We start from the raw sequence: 18,054 nt of genomic DNA on the forward strand, positions 1-18,054 counted from the left end.
TATACAAAAATATATCAATCTGATTTTATACCTATTTAGATATAACTTACAATTACTTGATTGTGACGAATACAGAGAAGACTCTTCCCTGTCTTTTGTCTTCAGAGTTTTATATTTCTCTCTTTTCCAGAACAGAGAGGAAGCCAATTTGTCTAAAATGCAAGCTATTCTTCCACAAGCCCATTAATGTTGTACACTATTATTTTTCTCATTATCCAAGATTTCATACAAATAATAGTCTCAGTTATTGTTATTTTACATTACTGTATTTCTCAATAGCTCTTCTCTACTCTTAAGTTAATACAACAGTCCAGTTTCACAGATTCAAATATAAACTAAGATGCAGATATTTAAAGTTTAAATATCTCCACAGTCAAGACTTATGCTGTTAACATCAGTTAGGTAAGATAGATAGACGATAACTCTTCTTTTGAAAAAGAAATATTTTTAAATGCTATATTTACAAGACATATCTTGCTGCTGCTACTGCTAAGTCACTTCAGTCGTGTCCGACTCTGCATGACCCCATAGACAGCAGCCCACCAGGCTCCCCTGTCCCTGGGATTCTCCAGTCAAGAACACTGGAGTGGGTTGCTATTTCCTTCTCCAATGCATGCAAGTGAAAAGCAAAAGTGAAGTCTCTCAGTCGTGTCCGACTCTTAGCAACCCCATGGACTGCAGCCCACCAGGCTCCTCCATCCATGGGATTTTCCAGGCAAGAGTACTGGAGTGGGGTGCCATTGCCTTCTCCAGACATATCTTAATATTCATTAATTATTCAACCAGTATTGATTGAACATGTATTCTCTGTGAGGCAATTTGATTTCCAAAATCCCCGTCATTCCACAAATATTTACCAGCTTCTACTATGAGCCAAGTATTGCACTGGATGCTGAGCTTGTGCCTGAAATGGAGCCTGACCCATAAGCACTACTCGGCTTCATAGAGCTTACATATAGGGGAAGAAGACAGATCAACAGATACACACAGTTAGAGAAGCCCTTCATTGTCTGAATCTAATATGTCCCAGAAAATCCAACTGAATAGCCAGGGCTCAGAGAATAGGAGTCTATTTTCCATCATGGCTTTTCTTCTTACAACTTGTAAGTTAGCACCTTTCGACCACCTTCGCCCTTTTCATCCAACCCCTACTCCCTGTTACGTTATGTATTTGGTAAATGTAACAATGCATTCTTAGCATGTTCCAAAATCCCACTAGTTCACACCACTAAGATACACTTAAACACCAACACAACTATCCATTAGGCACCTCAGCAAAAGGATTTAAAACATCATTGACCTAGTTATTGAACACCTAATGAAGTCCAGGTGAGAGATGGTGGTTACCTGGCCTGATGGTGGCCCTGGAGAGGAGGGGAAGGATGGAAGATGTATCTGGGATTGTTCCTGCCCTACAACAGCCTACTTCCTGGTGGCTCAGATGGTAAAGTGTCTGCCTGCAATGCGGGAGACCCGGGTTCAATCCCTGGGTTGGGAAGATCTCCTGGAGAAGGAAATGGCAACCCACTCCGGTATTCTTGCCTGGAGAATCCCACAGACGGAGGAGCATGGTAGGCTACAGCCCATGGGGTCGCAAAAAGTCAGACATGACTGAGCGAGTTTCACTTCACAACAGCCTACAACCCAGACTCACAAGATAGAGTGTGATGTATTGAAAATGGATGGATCATGTAGACATCGTCTGATTCATGTGAAATGTCTCTCTTCAGTCCACAGGTGGAAGATAGTGAGGGGACCATTCAGTTTGATGGAGAAGGCTATGCATTGGTCAGTCGCCCCATTCGTTGGTACCCCAACATCTCCACTGTCATGTTCAAGTTCAGGACATTTTCTTCAAGTGCTCTCCTGATGTACCTTGCCACACGAGACCTGGTAAAGATGTGCACGGTTGATCTTTCACAATTGAAGATATGGTTTGCTTCTTTTTTTGTAGGGTTCCAGTGCAGTTATCAGTTATTGTTCAGAGGAGTCTGGGATGAGTGTGCATAGCCAAGAGTGGTGCATAGTATTTATGTATTTCCATCAATAACTTTAATTACATATATAATTTAATTATCATTTATTTTCAGAATAACTGCCTTATAATTCTTTAAAAGAAACACCCAGTAAAGATTCCCTTTGTATAGAAACATGCAGCAGAAAAACACACTTCCTTAGCCTTCTTCTAAAGACCTTAGTGAAAAGGTGGTTCTAAACATCCTTATTATTTTTTCCAGGTCAGTGTTTCTTTGTAACTTCTTTCTGGGAACATCCTATTTAGTTTGCTTAATACAGTTTCAAAGGAACCCACTTTTTACTCCTGTCGTAAAAGGATACATCCTAGTAATTCGGCTTTGACCATTTGCACCATAACAACACACCCACAAACATTCATAAAATACTAACACCAATTCCATTTCCAAAAATGGATTTCACTTACAGATCAACACATTCAGTAATTTAACCATAAAGCCCTATTACAAACCCCACAAAGTGAATACCCATATTTTTCTCTGTGTATCTAATCACTGGTGTATTTTTCCTCTATTAATAGAAGGATTTCATGAGTGTAGAGCTCACTGATGGGCACATAAAAGTCAGCTATGATCTGGGTTCAGGAATGGCTTCCGTTGTCAGCAATCAAAACCATAATGACGGGAAATGGAAATCATTCACCTTGTCAAGAATTCAAAAACAAGGTGAGTTTTTATAGTAATAATGCACTCTGAGCCTTAATCATGCTATCCAAAGCTCCCATGTATCTAATCATGAAGACCCTGTCTGTCACTTTAGGTACTCACAAATTCTGTGAAAAATTGATACAGTCATTTCTTTGGCTTAGATTACAGGTGGTTTGGGTTAGACATGACTGATTGAAGAGCCAAATGATTCTCTGTCATTTTCTTTTGAAAGTGAGAGCTTAATTTGAAAGCATAAAACTATCATACAATTTGTAAAATTATATCCTGTAGTAGATTTGAAAAGCTTGTATGCTTTCCTTTTCTTCCCGTTTTGCCAAGATGTTTCCTTTAGAATGGCCCACAGATAGAATTTGTACAGGCAATAGAGCACAGCTACCAATCCTTAGCTTTTTGAAAGTGCCAAAAATGTGTATGTGGACAAGCTAATAATTGGTTAATAATGATGTAACATTTTTATGTTCTAGGACATTTTCAAAACACTTCCCAAACATTATTTCATTTGTTCATGTATTTTGTTCTGGTGGAGAAGGCAATGGCACCCCACTCCAGTACTCTTGCCTGGAAAATCCCACGGATGGAGGAGCCTGGTAGGCTGCAGTCCATGGGGTCGAGAAGAGTTGGACACGACTGAGCGACTTCACTTTCACTTTCCACTTTCATGCACTGGAGAAGGAAATGGCAACCCACTCCAGTGTTCTGGCCTGGAGAATCCCAGGGATGGAGAAGCCTGGTAGGCTGCAGTCCATGGGGTCGCACAGAGTCGGACACAACTGAAGCGACTTAGCAGCAGCAGAGAAAAGAAAATGTAGACTCAAGCTTATATGTGGTCCCAAACATTTATACCTAAAATCTTACAACCAAGACAGAAATCCAAGACTATTAGGTGTCAGTGTGCTGCTATTGTTACCTTAGTATAATTCCCCTAATTCTGGGTACTATGGCATTGCTTGTATCTGCAAATTAAACTTTGATTCTTCTGTTTATATTATTAGACTTAATTCATTTTGAATATGCCAGTGTGACATTTCACAAAAATTTAGATATAACCTTGCACCGTCTTTCATTCCTACATTTAACACATATCTGCCAAACACCTAGTTAAGTACTGTGCTGTGCTTACTAGGTGTTTGGCAGATACAACTACAGTTATGTCATGGACTGTAGCCTGTCAGGCTACTCTGTCCATAAGGATTCTCCAGGCAAGAATACTGAAGTGGATAGCCATTCCCTTCTCCAGGGTATCTTCCCAACCCTGGTCACCCTCATTGAAGGCAGATGCTTTCCCATCTGAGCCACCAGGGAAGACCAAACATATTGGAGTGGGTAGCCTATTCCCTTCTCCAGGGGAACTTCCCAACCCAAGAATCGAACCAGGGACTCCTGCATTTCAGGGGGGATTCTTTACCAGCTGAGCTACTAGGGAAGCCCAGTAATTATTAGGCAAGAACAAAGTGAAGTCTGTGATAAGCCCCAGTCTTTAAGGAACTTGCAGTCTAAAGGGGAAGACAGACAAGTCAATCAGCAGTTAGAGTAGAAAGCTAATTACCATATGGAGATATGTACAGCAGGCTAGAAATCTCAGAAGAGAGAAACACTCAAGTCAGATCCAGAGGTCAGCCCTCAGGGAGTGCCCTGATGCACAGGCAGGAGCTGAGGAGTTCTGTGGGTGAAAAACTCCTTTGGACAATTCAGAAAATTGAACGTTGTGTGAAATCCTGGAGGTCTCGGGGAGCATAATATTAATACAACATCATATATCATTCTCCAACTGCTTTTCCTTGGAACAGGAAACCCTGGAGAAACTCCTCAGTTTGGACAAAAACTGGTTTTGCATTTGTTTAATTAATTGGAATAGCTGTCTGTATACATTTTTCCCAAGCAAGAGAGGCACAAGGCACATTTATAGACTCTGGACAGAAAAAAGTTTAACTCTAATCTGACATTTCTGCAACTTCTCTGATCACCAAAATCCTTCCATACCTTATCAGCATGTGGCTGAATACACTTTGGGAAATGCTTTAGGAACTATAAGTAAGTCCATAGGCTAAGAGGATGAATCGTGGCAGAGAATGATCAGATAAGGCTGGAGATAACAAAGCCAGTTTATAAAAGGCCTTATGACCTAAACTGGGCTTTCCAGGTGGCGCTAGTGGAGAGAACCTGCCTGCCAATGCACGAGACATTAAGACACATGGGTTCCATCCCTGGGTCGGGAAGATCCCCTGGAGGAGGGCATGGCAATTCACTCTAGTATTCTTTTTTTTTATATATATATTTAAGGATAATTGCTTTACAGAATTTTGTTGTTTTCTGTCAAATCTCAACATGAATCAGCCGTAGGTATACATATATCCCCTCCCTTTTGAACCTCCCTCCCATCTCCCTCCCCATCCCACCCCTCTAGGTTGATATAGAGTGCCTGTTTGAGTTTCCTGAACCATACAACAAATTCCCATTGGCTAGCTATTTTACATATGGTAATATAAGTTTCCATGTTACTCTTTCCATATGTCTCACCCTCTTCTCCCCTCTCCCCATGTCCATAAGTCTATTCTCTATGTCTGTTTCTTCATTGCTGCCCTATAAATAAGTTCTTTAGTACCATTCTTCTAGATTCCGTATGTATGTATTAGAATACAGTATTTCTCTTTCTCTTTCTGACTCACTTCACTCTGTGTAATAGGTTCTAGGTTCATCCACTTCATCAGAACTGACTCAAATGTGTTCCCTTTTATGGCTGAGTATTCCACTGTGTATATGTACCACAATTTCTTTATCCATTCATCTGTCAATGGACATCTAGGTTGCTTCCATGTTCTAGCTATTGTAAATAGTGCTACAGTGAACAATGGGGTACATGTGTTTTTTTCAATTTTGGTTTCCTCAGGGTATATGCCTAGGAGTGAGATTTCTGGGTCATCAGATCAGATCAGATCAGTCGCTCAGTCGTGTCCGACTCTTTGCGACCCCATGAATCGCAGCACGCCAGGCCTCCCTGTCCATCACCAACTCCCGAAGTTCACTGAGACTCACGTCCATCGAGTCAGTGATGCCATCTGGGTCATATGGTAGTTTTATTCTTCGTTTTTTAAGGAATCGCCATAACATTTTCCATAGTGGCTATATCAGTTTACATTCCTACCAACAGTGCAAGTGTTCCCTTTTCTCCACACCCTCTCCAGCATTTATTGTTTGTAGACTTTTTGATGATGGCCACAGTGGCTGGCTTTATTTTTGGGGGCTCCCAAATCACTGCAGATGGTGATTGCAGCCATGAAATTAAAAGATGCTTACTCCTTGGAAGGAAAGTTATGACCAACCTAGATAGCATATTAAAAAGCAGAGACATTACTTTGTCAACAAAGGTCCATCTAGTCAAGGCTATTTTTTTCCAGTAGTCATGTATGAATGTTGGAGAGTTGGACTGTGAAGAAGGCTGAGCGCCAAAGAATTGATGCTTTTGAACTGTGGTGTTGGAGAAGACTCTTGAGAATCCCTTGGATGGCAAGGAGATCCAACCAGTCCATCCTAAAGGAGATCAGTCCTGGGTGTTCATTGGAAGGACTGATGCTGAAGCTGAAACTCCAATACTTTGACCACCTGATGCGAAGAGCTGACTGATTTGAAAAGACCCTGATGAAAGATTGAGGACAGGAGAAGGGGATGACAGAGGATGAGATGGTTGGATGGCATCACTGACTCAATGTACATGGGTTTGGGTAGACTCGGGCAGTTGGCGTTGGACAAGGAGGCCTGGCATGTTGCGATTCACGGAGTCACAAAGAGTCGGACATGATTGAGCGACTGAACTGAACTGATTCTGACCGGTGTGAAGTGATATCTCATTTTAGTTTTGATTTGCATTTCTCTAATAATGAGTGATGTGGGCATCTTTTCATGTGTCTGTTAGCCATCTGAATGTCTTCTTTGGAGAAATATCTGTTTAGGTCTTTTTCCCACTTTTTGATTGGATTGTTTTTCTGGTATGAGCGGCTTGTATATTTTGGAAATGAATCCTTTGTCAGTTGTTTCACTTACTATTATTTTCTCCCATTCTGAGGACTGTCTTTTCATCTTGCTTATAGTTTCCTTTGCTGTGCAAAGTTTTTAAGTTTAATCAGGTCCCACTTGTTTCCTTTTGTTTTTATTTCCATTACTCTAGGAGGTGGGTCATAGAGGATATTGCTTTGGTTTATGTCATCGAGTGTTCTGCCTGTGTTTTCCTCTAAGAGCTTTATACTTTCTGGTCTTAAATTTAGGTCTTTAATCCATTTTGAGTTTATCTTTGTGTGTGGTGTTAGGAAGTGTTCTAATGTCATTCTTTTACATGTAGCTGTCCAGTTTTCCCAGCACCATTTATTGAAGAGGTGTCTTTGCCCCGTTGTATATTCTTGCCTCCTTTGTCAAAAATAAGGTACCCATAGGTGCATGGGTTTATTTCTGGACTTTCTGTCCTGTTCCACTGGTCTCTGTTTCTGTTTTTGTGCCAGTACCATACTGTCTTGATTACTGTAGCTTTGTAGTGAAATCTGAAGTCAGGAAGGTTGATTTCTCCAGCTCCCTTGTTCTTTCTCAAGACTGCTTTGGCTCTTTTGGGTCTCCCGTGTTTCCATATGAATTGTGAAATTTTTGTTCTAGTTCTGTGAAAAATGCCATTGGTAATTTGATAGAGGTCACATTGAACCTGTAGATTGCATTTGGTAGTATAGTCATTTTCACAATATTGATTCTTCCTACCCAAGAACATGGAATATCTCACCATCTGTTTATGCCATCTTTGATTTCTTTCATTAGTGCCTTATACTTTTTTGTGTACAGTTCTTTTGTTTTCTTAGGTAAGTTTATTCCTAGATGTTTAATTCTTTTTGTTTCAGTGGTGAATGGTATTGATTTCTTAATTTTTCTTTCTGATTTTTCATTGTTAGTATATAGAAATGCAAGTGATATCTGTAATTGATATTGTATCCTGCAACTTTGCTAAATTCACTGATTAGCTCTAGTAATTTTCTGGTACTATCGTTAGAGTTTTCTATGTACAGTATCATGTCATCTGCAAACAGTGAGAGCTTTATTTCTTTTCCAATCTGGATTCTTTTTCTTCTTTGATTGCTGTAGCTAGGCCTTCCAAAACTATGTTGAATAATAGTGGTAAAAGTGAACACCCTGGTCTTGTTCCTGATCTTAGGGGGAATGCTGTGTTTTCACCATCGAGAATAATGTTTGCTATAGGCTTATCATATATGGCCTTTACTATGTTGAGGTAGGTTCCTTCTATGCCCATTTTTTTTAAGAGTTTTAATCATAAATGGGTGCTGAATTTTGTCAAAAGCTTTTTCTACATCTATTGAGATGATCATATGATTTTTATCTTTCAATTTGTTAATATGGTATATCACATTGATTGATTTGTGCATGTTGAAGAATCCTTGCATTCCTGGAATAAACCCAACTTGATCATGGTGAATGAGCTTTTTGATGTGTTGCTGAATTCTGTTTGCTAAAATTTTGTTGAGGATTTTTGCATCTATGTTCATCAGAGATATTGGCCTCTAGTTTTCTTTTTTTCTGTTCTCTTTGCCTGGTTTTGGTATCAGGATGATAGTGGCATCGTAGAATGAGTTTGGAAATGTTCCTTCCTCTGCAGTTTTTTTAAGGCATTAGCTCTTCTCTAAATGTTTGATAGAATTCTCCTATGAAACCATCTGGTCCTGGGCTCATGGTTTTTGGGAGATTTTTGATCACAGCTTCAATTTCAGTGCTTGTAATTGGGTTGTTCATAATTTCTATTTCTTCCTGGGTCAGTCTTGAAAGATTGAACTTTTCTAAGAATCTGTCCATTTCTTCCAGGTTATCCATTTTATTGCCTTATAGTTGTTCATAATAGTCTCTTATAATCCTTTGCATTTCTGCATTGTCTGTTGTAACCTCTCCTTTTTCATTTCTAATTTTGTTGATTTGATTCTTCTCTCTTTTTTTCTTGATGAGTCTGGCTAATGGTTTGTCAATTTGTTTATCTTCTCAAGGAACCAGCTTTTAGTTTTATTAATCTTTACTATTGTTTCCTTAATTTCTTTTTCATTTATTTCTGCTCAGATATTTATGATTTCTTTCTAGTAATTTTGGGGTGTTTTTGTTCTTCTTTTTCCAGTTGTTTTAGGTGTGAAATTAGGCTGTCTATATGATGTTTTTCTTGTTTCTTGAGGTAGGATTGTATTGCTATAAACTTCCCTCTTAGAACTGCTTTTGCTGCATCCCACAGGTTTCGAGTTGTCGTGTTTTCATTGTCATTTGTTTCTAGAAGTTTTTTGATTTCTTCCGTAACCTGTTGGTTATCTAGAAATGTGTTGTTTACTCTCCATCTATTTGTGTTTCTTACAATTTTTTTCTTGTAATTGATATCTAGTCTTATAGTGTTGTGGTTGGAGAATATGCTTGATATGAATTCAATTTTCTTAAATTTACTGAGGTTTGATTTGTGACCCAAGATGTGGTCTATCCTGGAGAATGTTCCATGTGCACTTGAGAAGAAGATGTATTCTTCTGCATTTGGATGCAATGTCCTGAAGATATCAATGAGATCCATCTCATCTAATGTATCATTTAAGACTTGTGTTTCCTCATTAATTTTCTGTTTTGATGATCTGTCCATTGGTGTGGTGGAGTGTTAAAGTCTCCTACCATTGTTGTGTTACTATCAGTTTCTCCTTTTATGTCTATTAGTGTTTGTCTTATGTATTGAAATGCTTCTATGTTGGGTGCATAGGTATTTACAATTGTTATGTCTTCCTCTTGGATTGATCCCTTGATCATTATGTAGTGCCCTTCCTTATCTCTTGTGATTACAAGAGATATTTTATTTTATTTTATTTTAAGGTCTATTTTTATATGAAGACTGCTACTCCAGCTTTCTTTTGCTTCCTGTTTGCATGGAATATATTTTTCCATCCTCTCACTTTCAGTCCATATGTGTCTTTAGGTCTGAAGTGGGTTTCTTGTAGACAGCATATATATGGGTCTTGTTTTTGTATCCATTCAGCCAGTCTGTGTCTTTTGGTTGGAGCATTTAATCCATTTACATATGAAATAATTATTGATATATATGTTTCTATTGCCATTTTCTTTATTGTTTTGGGTTGATTTTGTAGATCATTTTTCTTCTTTGTATGTCTTGACTATATGAGTCCCTTTAACATTTGTTGTAAAGCTGGTTTGGTGGTACTGAATTCTCTTGACTTTTGCTTTTCTGAATAGCTTTTTATTTTTCCATCAATTTTGAATGAGATCCTTGCCAGGTACAATAATATTGGTTGTAGATTTTTCTCTTTCAGTACTTTAAATATATACTGCCATTCACTTCTTGCCCGCAGAGTTTCTGCTGAAAGATCAGCTGTTAAGCATATGGGGTGTCCCTTGTATATTGTTTCTTCTCCCTGCTGCTTTTAATATTCTTTCTTTGTGTTTAGTCTTTGTTAGTTTGATTAGTATGTGTATTGTTGTATTTCTCCTTGGGTTTATCCTGTATGGGACTCTTTGTGCCTCTTGGACTTGATGGACTATTTCCTTTTCCATGTTGGGAAAATTTTCAACTATAACCTCTTCAGAAATTTTCTCATATCCTTTCTTTTTCGCGTCTCTTCTTGGACCCCTATAATATAATGTTGGTGCATTTAATATTATCCCAGAGTTCTCTGAGACTAACCTCAGTTCTTTTCATTCTTTTTACTTTATTCTGCTCATCAGAAATTATTTCCACCATTTTATCTTTCAGCTTACTGATTCATTCTTCTGCTTCAGCTATTCTTCTATTGATTCCTTCTAGACTATTTTTAATTTAGGTAATTGTGTTGTTTGTCTCTGTATGTTAATTCTTTAATTCTTCTAGGTCTTTGTTAATTGATTCTTGCATTTTCTCCATTTTGTTTTCAAGGTTTTTTTTATCATCTTTACTATTATTATTATTCTGAATTCTTTTTCAAGTAGTTTGCCTATTTCCTCTTCATTTATTTGGACTTCTGTGTTTCTAGTTTGTTTCTTCATTTGTGTAGTATCTCTCTGCCTTTTCATTACTTTTTTTAACTTATTGTGTTTGAGGTCTCCTTTTCCCAGACTTCAAGGTTGAATTCTTTCTTTCTTTTGGTTTCTGCCCTCCTAAGGTTGGTCCACTGGTTTATGTAAGCTTTGTATAGGGTGAGATTTGTGCTGAGTTTTTGTTTGTTTGTTTTTCCTCTGATGCGCAAGGCTGAGTGAGTTGGTAATCCTGTCTAATGATGACTGGGTTTGTATTTTTGTTTTGTTTGTTGTTTAGATGAGGCGTCCTTCACAGGGTGCTATTGGTAGTTGGGTGATACCAGGTCTTGTATTCAAGTGTTTTCCTTTGTGTGATTTCTTACAATTTGATACTCTCTAGGATTAGTTCTCTGGTAGTCTAGGGTCTTGGAGTCAGTGCTCCCACTCCAAAGGCTCAGGGCTTGATCTCAAGTTTTGCATGATTTAATATATTCTTTTCCCCTGGTCAGGTACTCTTGTCCACTCTCAGCTGGAGAGTGTATTGTGTCTGAAGGTGTATTCCTGGTGTATCCTTGGAGAGAGATGTACTCCATGTCCACCTACTCCTCTGCCATCTTGTTCTCTCCACTCTAGTATTCTTGCCTGGGGAATCCCATGGACAGAGACAGCTGGCTTATTATGGTCCATAGCATCGCAAAGAGTTGGACATAACTGAAGTGACCTAGCACTGGCCTGAGCTGAACTATAGTAATTGTCCTACATACAAACAAGTTCTCTTCCAAGAGCACATTTGTAAGTCCAACTTGTTTGTAAGTACAAAAAAGTTAGCCTAGATACCCAGCCAACACAGTTGGCTATGTGGTGCTGTACTGTAATTAGTTTATGTTACTTTTCACACAAATAGTACATAAAAAATACAAAAAAAAAAAATTTTTAACCTTACAGTACAGAACCTTGAAAAGTACAGTGGTACAGTACAGCAGCTGGCATACAGGGGCTGGCATCAAGTGAACAGACACAAAGATTTACTGACTGGAGGGAAAAGAGGTGGGAGATGGTAGAGCTGAAGTGTGTCAACAATTGGAGACAGAGGAGAGGGCAAGCTGCAATTTCATTCACGCCTGACACTGATGGCACATGTTCAGAGCTTGAAATAAAGATGTTGCACTGCTGTACTCTATACAGTACTGTACAGTAAAGTCACAAGACCACAACTACTGGTAGTGGATGCACACACATGACGTACACTATACACATGAATTAACTTATGTGATTGCACACGCATACACACGTTTGCATCTTTGAAAGTTCACAGCTTGAAGGTTTGTATGTAGGGGACTTACTGTAAGGAGTTTCAACTCTTCCTGAAAGCTATAGGGAAAGAACTACTAAGAGTTTTAATCAAGAGTGTGATACTACCAGATTTGTGTTTTAGTGAAGTTTCTTTAGCAGCAACTTGGAGGGTAGATTGGTGACAATTTCAGATGCTATTGCAATCTGTAGGAAAACCAGTGGAAGAGCAAGGAGAATGAAACTATGAGAATGAATAGGAAAGAATGGAGTTGAAAGATATTAAGCATTTTTAAATTGAGAAGCTTTATGAAATACTCAATGGGGAGAGTAAGTTTTTTTTTTTTAATAATTCCTTTATTTTTCTTAAAATAACAACAACAACAAAAAATATCAGTGCCATTTACCAAGCAATTGGATGCAAGAATAAACATAGATTTTAGAAAAGAACTTTAGAAAAGCTTTATTAGAGCTTTATTAGCTTTTTTAAAGCTTAGAAAAGCTTTATTTTAGACATTTTGTATTAAAGGAACTCTTAGTGTCTTTAGCAACCTAAGGAAGCCATGTAATTGACAGGCAATTCATTATGTGTATCTGAGGATTAACAGAGTTCTAGGGGAAAGATGGATGGCTGCGAAGCATTATGTTTTAAATAGTTGTAGCTTAATAGAGATGAGAAAAACCAGTCATATCTAGGATAAGATTATCCAAAGCCCTGGAGCAAACAGCAATATCGAAGCAGTATAGTAAAGGAAGGCCCCACAAAGGGAGCTATAAGGAAATAATCAGAGAGAGGAGAAATAAGAAAAGTAAATTTTCAGAAGATTAAACTGGAGGCAGAGTGACCAATTAAGAACAATAATAGTTCAGACAGGAGATAAATGATGGCTTGAAATAAGAATTGCAGTGGGATTTGACAGCAGAGAAATGCAAAATGAATCCACAGTGTGATACCACTATATGGTTACTAGAATGTCTATAATTAAAAAGACTGAACATACCCAGGGCTGGCAAGGATGTCAAGCAAGTGGAATTCTTATGCACTGCTGACAAGGATGTAAAAATGGTACAGCCGCATTGGAAAACAGGTTGACACTTTCTTTAAAGGTTTAATATAGACATGTCATATGAAACAACCATTCCACTCCTAAATATTCACCCAAGATTTGTGAAAATATATATGCATAGAGAGACTTGTACCAGGAAATTTATAGCACCTTTATTTGTGATACTCAAAAAAACAAAAAACAGTGCAAACATTCATCAGCCGTTGAATGGATATACAAATCGGTGTATATCCATACAATGGAATATTGTTTAGTGATAAAAGAAAATAATGAGCTATTAATATCCACACAAAATAGATTAAGAGCAAAATAATTTTTCTGAGTAAAAGAAGTCAGACAAAAAAGTACATTTATATAAAAAATATATAGAAAACACAGACTAGCCCCAAGCATCCAGCATCGTGCATCGAACCTGGATGCTTGGGGCTGGTGCACTGGGATGGCCCAGGGGGATGGTATGGGGAGGGAGGAGGGAGGAGGGTTCGGGATGGGGAACACATGTATACCTGTGGCGGATTCATTTTGATATTTGGCAAAACTAATACAATTATGTAAAGTTTAAAAATAAAATTAGGAAAAAAAAAAAAGAAAACACAGACTAACATATAGTCACAGTAAGCAGCTAGAGGATATTTGTGGATAGGGCTTCATAGGGAGGGACAGTGGAAGGAAGGATGACAAAGAGACTTAGGGAAACTACTGGAGTGATTGACATGCTCAATTTTTTGACTGTGATCATTTCATGGATGGAGAAGGCAATGGCACCCCACTCCAGTACTCTTGCCTGGAAAATCCCATGGACAGAGGAGCCTGGTAGGCTGCAGTCCATGGGGTCGAGAAGCGTCGGACACGACTGAGCGACTTCACTTTCACTTTTCACTTTCATGCATTGGAGAAGGAAATGGCAACCCACTCCAGTGTTCCTGCCTGGAGAATCCCAGGGATGGGGAGCCTGGTGGGCTGCCGTCTATGGGGTCGCACAGAGTCGGACATGACTGAAGCGACTTAGCAGCAGCAGCAGCATTTCATGGATGTATAGAGATCTCAAAACTTGTAAAATTGTATATTTTAAACATGGACAAATTATACCATGTCAGTTTTACATTGATAAAAGTGTTTTAAAATAGAACAGTGAGTTCCCTGGTGGCCTAATAGTTAGGATTCCAGGCTTTCACTGCTATGGCTGGGTTCAGTCCCACATCAGGGAATTGAGTTCCTATAGGCATGCGTGCGTGTGTGCTCAGTCACTCAGTCGTGTTTGGCTTTTTGCCACCCCCCAGGCTATAGCCCCCAGGCTCCTCTGTCCTTGGGATTTTCTAGACAAGAATAGTAGAGTGGGTTTCTATTTCCTTCTCCAGGGGATCTTCCTGACCCAGGGATCAAATCCTGGCAGGTGGATTCTTTACTACTGAGCCACCAGGGAAGCTCATAAAGCCATGCAACACATTGAAAAATAAAATAAATAATCGTTTAAAGAGAACAGATAATAGAGTTATTTAGATGAAATTAGTAGGGCTGTTGATTGGTAAGATATAGAATGGTGAGGAGAAAAGATGACTGTCTAATTAGGAGATTGGGTAGGGGTCTTAGTGTTACCAGATAAAATAAATAATACAGTTCTGGGAGTAAAAAGATAACCATTTTAATTCAGAATATCAGCTGGGGAGGTATATAATGAATCACCTGCTGAATGTGGATTTTTAGGCAAAAATCAGGTCCAGGTATGTTTATTTCTGAGTGGTCAACATATAGTAAGGAAATATAAACTTGAGGCTACCCAGATAGCTGAAACCTGACAAATAGCCAACTGAAAGCACTCTGGTGACTGTCAACATTTCAGAAGTGTTCAGAAAAGTAGGGTTCCAGGGAAGGAGACTGAGAATGAGGTTGGAAAGGCAAGAGAAACTGAGAAGTTGGTATCATGGAAGTCGAAGGAGGAAAATTCTAGAAGGATGGAAATATTAACCTCACATACTGCACAGATTTGGATTAAGGTAAGGACCAAAGGATAGGGTTTGGATGTAGGGAGGACACTGTGGGTTTTAGCAAGGTCAGAATCCATGGAGTAGTGAGATAGGAATTCAAGTAAGGCTATTGCTCCTTTTCAGATACCTGATTATTTGTTTTACACAAGTTATCCTCAGCTAGTTTGTAAAACCACTGTCCCTTGAAGTTCAAACTGTCTTTTTCAGGAAGCACTCCCACCTTCTGAGTCAGTTAGTAGAACCACAGTCACTAATAGAGGTGCCCTATGTCCCCCAAAGTGCATTGATATGGACGCAAAATTGATCATTTAGATTTTCAGTGGACTAAAGAAAAGAACTGCCAAAGTGAAAACAACTCCTTTATAACAACTCAGTATTGACTATAAAATACTTGTTAAGTTCCCACTGTGTGTCTAGTATTGAATAAAACCCTTAATTCCCTGTTTATCCATAAATGATGTCTGAACTCATCAACTCTAAAATTTTATGTTAATTGCTATTCTGTAAGGGAAAGAAATTGGGCAAGGAATAAAAGCAAGTGTTAGCATTCCATAGCAGAACCCACTCCATAGCTGTCACTCATGAAGGACAGAGTAGAACCCTTTCTTTAAATCAGTAAAAATATGCCATCCTATGTCTCAATACCGAAGCTAATACTTCAGTGGACCAGTGAGTTTCACTTCAATTGTGTTTCTGCTTTTTAATCAGTTTTTCTTAGAATGATTTCTAAAAATGCATATATTCACTCAGGGATAAGGAGGAAAACTACCTCCAGTCACTGACTTGCCTATGATAAAGAGACATCTCATTTTCACAGACATTATTAAAATGTATACCAGGTCTATAGAAAAAAGGCTATTTTCACATTCCAGTCAACAGCCCTATGTGAAAACTTCTTTGCTGATCTGGATTAAAAATATATATATATGTATTAAAAAGTTTTGAAACATTTTTATAAATCTTTTTTATCTTAGCCACCAGTCTGGTCAAAAAGATATGTAAATATGAAATTGATATGTGCTAGAAAGTAATTAACTTTTTAAATCTTAACTTGCTTAATAATTTTTAATTAGGCACTTATTTTTTAAGTAATTTTTTTTGTTTATCTTTATAAAATTCTTCGAGGATCTGAGGTGTTAATAGGTTTGGGTATTTTATTTTGGATATTTTTTAAGGTAGTTATGTTTGGTTTTACTGAGGATACTTCCTTTTGAAATGGAAGGGCTACAGATTACAATGGAATTTTGGAGTTTGATATTTCTCTTTATTTTTCAAAGAACACTCTTCTAAAAAATGGTGAGTTGGGAGAAAATAATAATATTTCAAGGTCAAACAAACTTGAGAAATACTTCTTGTTCTGTGTCCCTTTTTTGGAGCATTACTTTTCATATTAGCATGTTGCAAGATCTGAGCAGCCATAAAATTAAGATCTGTGTTTAAATTTGCTTAACTAGTATTTGTCATATTTATTTGATCCAGCAATATCCAAGAAACTAATGCTCCAAAGAATAAACACTTTGAAATGCCCTTAAAACCCATTGGTTCAAGTGGCCATTTTTAGACCCTTGCTAATTCAGGTGTTATATCGGGCAAAGATTTAGAGGCCAAATTTGTCTTGTTAATGAACCAATGCCTCAATATGCATCAAGGATCCAAAATATATGAAGCAGTTAAAGGTTGGGCCTAGGCAAATATTATGGTGAGATACCACATAAGTCAGAGAGAACCTAGACTGACTCTTAAGAATAAAGAGGGTAAAAATCAGTGAGATAAAGTGTTCACATCTGCTCTCTGAACAAAGCAGTTTAAACAGAGAAGAGTCTCTCTTTTTTTCCTTTTTCCTTTCTATTTCTAAATTCTTGTCCTCATCATATTGGAAGTACATTTAGAGACCTGAGAGAAAAGCAATAAACAATGAAAACTGTACCTCTCTTGAAACAGATATTTGGCAAAACTAATACAATTATGTAAAGTTTAAAAATAAAATAAAATTAAAAAAAAAAAAACAATGGATGTGGATCCTGTCATTTTGCAAAATCAAACATTCCCATCTCTCCACATCCAGGCACAACCACCTCATCCTCATTCCTCTAGGGATGAGCCTCAGCCAAAGTACTTCTGTGGATACTGAAATGTACAGACAGAATCACAAATTGTGTTTATTTCTAATTCACAGTCTGATTTCTAGTTAAATATTTATCTTATCATTCAGTTCAGTTTAGTCGCTCAATCGTGTCCGACTCTTTGCGACCCCATGAACCACAGCACGCCAGGCTTCCCACCATCTCCTGGAGCTCACTCAAACTCAGGTCCATCGAGTTGGTGATGCCATCCAGCCATCTCATCCTCTGCCGTCCCCTCTTCCTCCTGCCCCCAATCCCTCCCAGCATCAGAGTCTTTTCCAATGAGTCAACTCTTCACATGAGGTGGCCAAAGTACTGGAGTTTCAGCTTTAGATTCATTCCTTCCAAAGAAATGCCAGGGCCGATCTCCTTTAGAATGGACTGGTTGGATCTCCTTGCAGTCCAAGGGACTCTCATGAGTCTTCTCCAACACCACAGTTCAAAAGCATCAATTGTTTGGTGCTCAGCCTTCTTCACAGTCCAACTCTCACATCCATACATGACCACAGGAAAAACCATAGCCTTGACTAGACGGACCTTTGTTGGCAAAGTAATGTCTCTGCTTTTCAATATGCTATCTAGGTTGGTCATAACTTTCCTTCCAAGGAGTAAGCGTCTTTTAATTTCATGGCTGCAGTCACCATCTGCAGTGATTTTGGAGCCCAAAAAAATAAAGTCTGACACTGTTTCCACTGTTTCCCCATCTATTTCCCATGAAGTGATGAGACGACCGGATGCCATGATCTTCGTTTTCTGAATGTTGAGCTTGAAGCCAACTTTTTCACTCTCCACTTTCACTTTCATCAAGAGGCTTTTGAGTTCCTCTTCACTTTCTGCCATAAGGGTGGTGTCATCTGCATATCTGAGGTTATTGATATTT

The 18,054-nt window shown here is 38.4% G+C and overlaps 1 protein-coding gene across 1 annotated transcript in view; it reads left to right on the forward strand.

Moving 5' to 3' along the window:
* The window catches only part of LAMA2 (laminin subunit alpha 2), a 706,382-nt gene that overhangs the window by 640,556 nt on the left and 47,772 nt on the right, over positions 1-18,054 (forward strand). Inside the window, exons 50-51 of the mRNA XM_061427935.1 lie at positions 1,731-1,893; positions 2,555-2,699. Of these exons, the coding sequence (XP_061283919.1) occupies positions 1,731-1,893; positions 2,555-2,699 (308 nt within the window). The remainder of the gene's footprint in view (positions 1-1,730; positions 1,894-2,554; positions 2,700-18,054) is intronic.

This window comes from Bos javanicus, chromosome 9, assembly GCF_032452875.1.
Source record: "Bos javanicus breed banteng chromosome 9, ARS-OSU_banteng_1.0, whole genome shotgun sequence".
Lineage (NCBI taxonomy): Eukaryota > Metazoa > Chordata > Mammalia > Artiodactyla > Bovidae > Bos > Bos javanicus.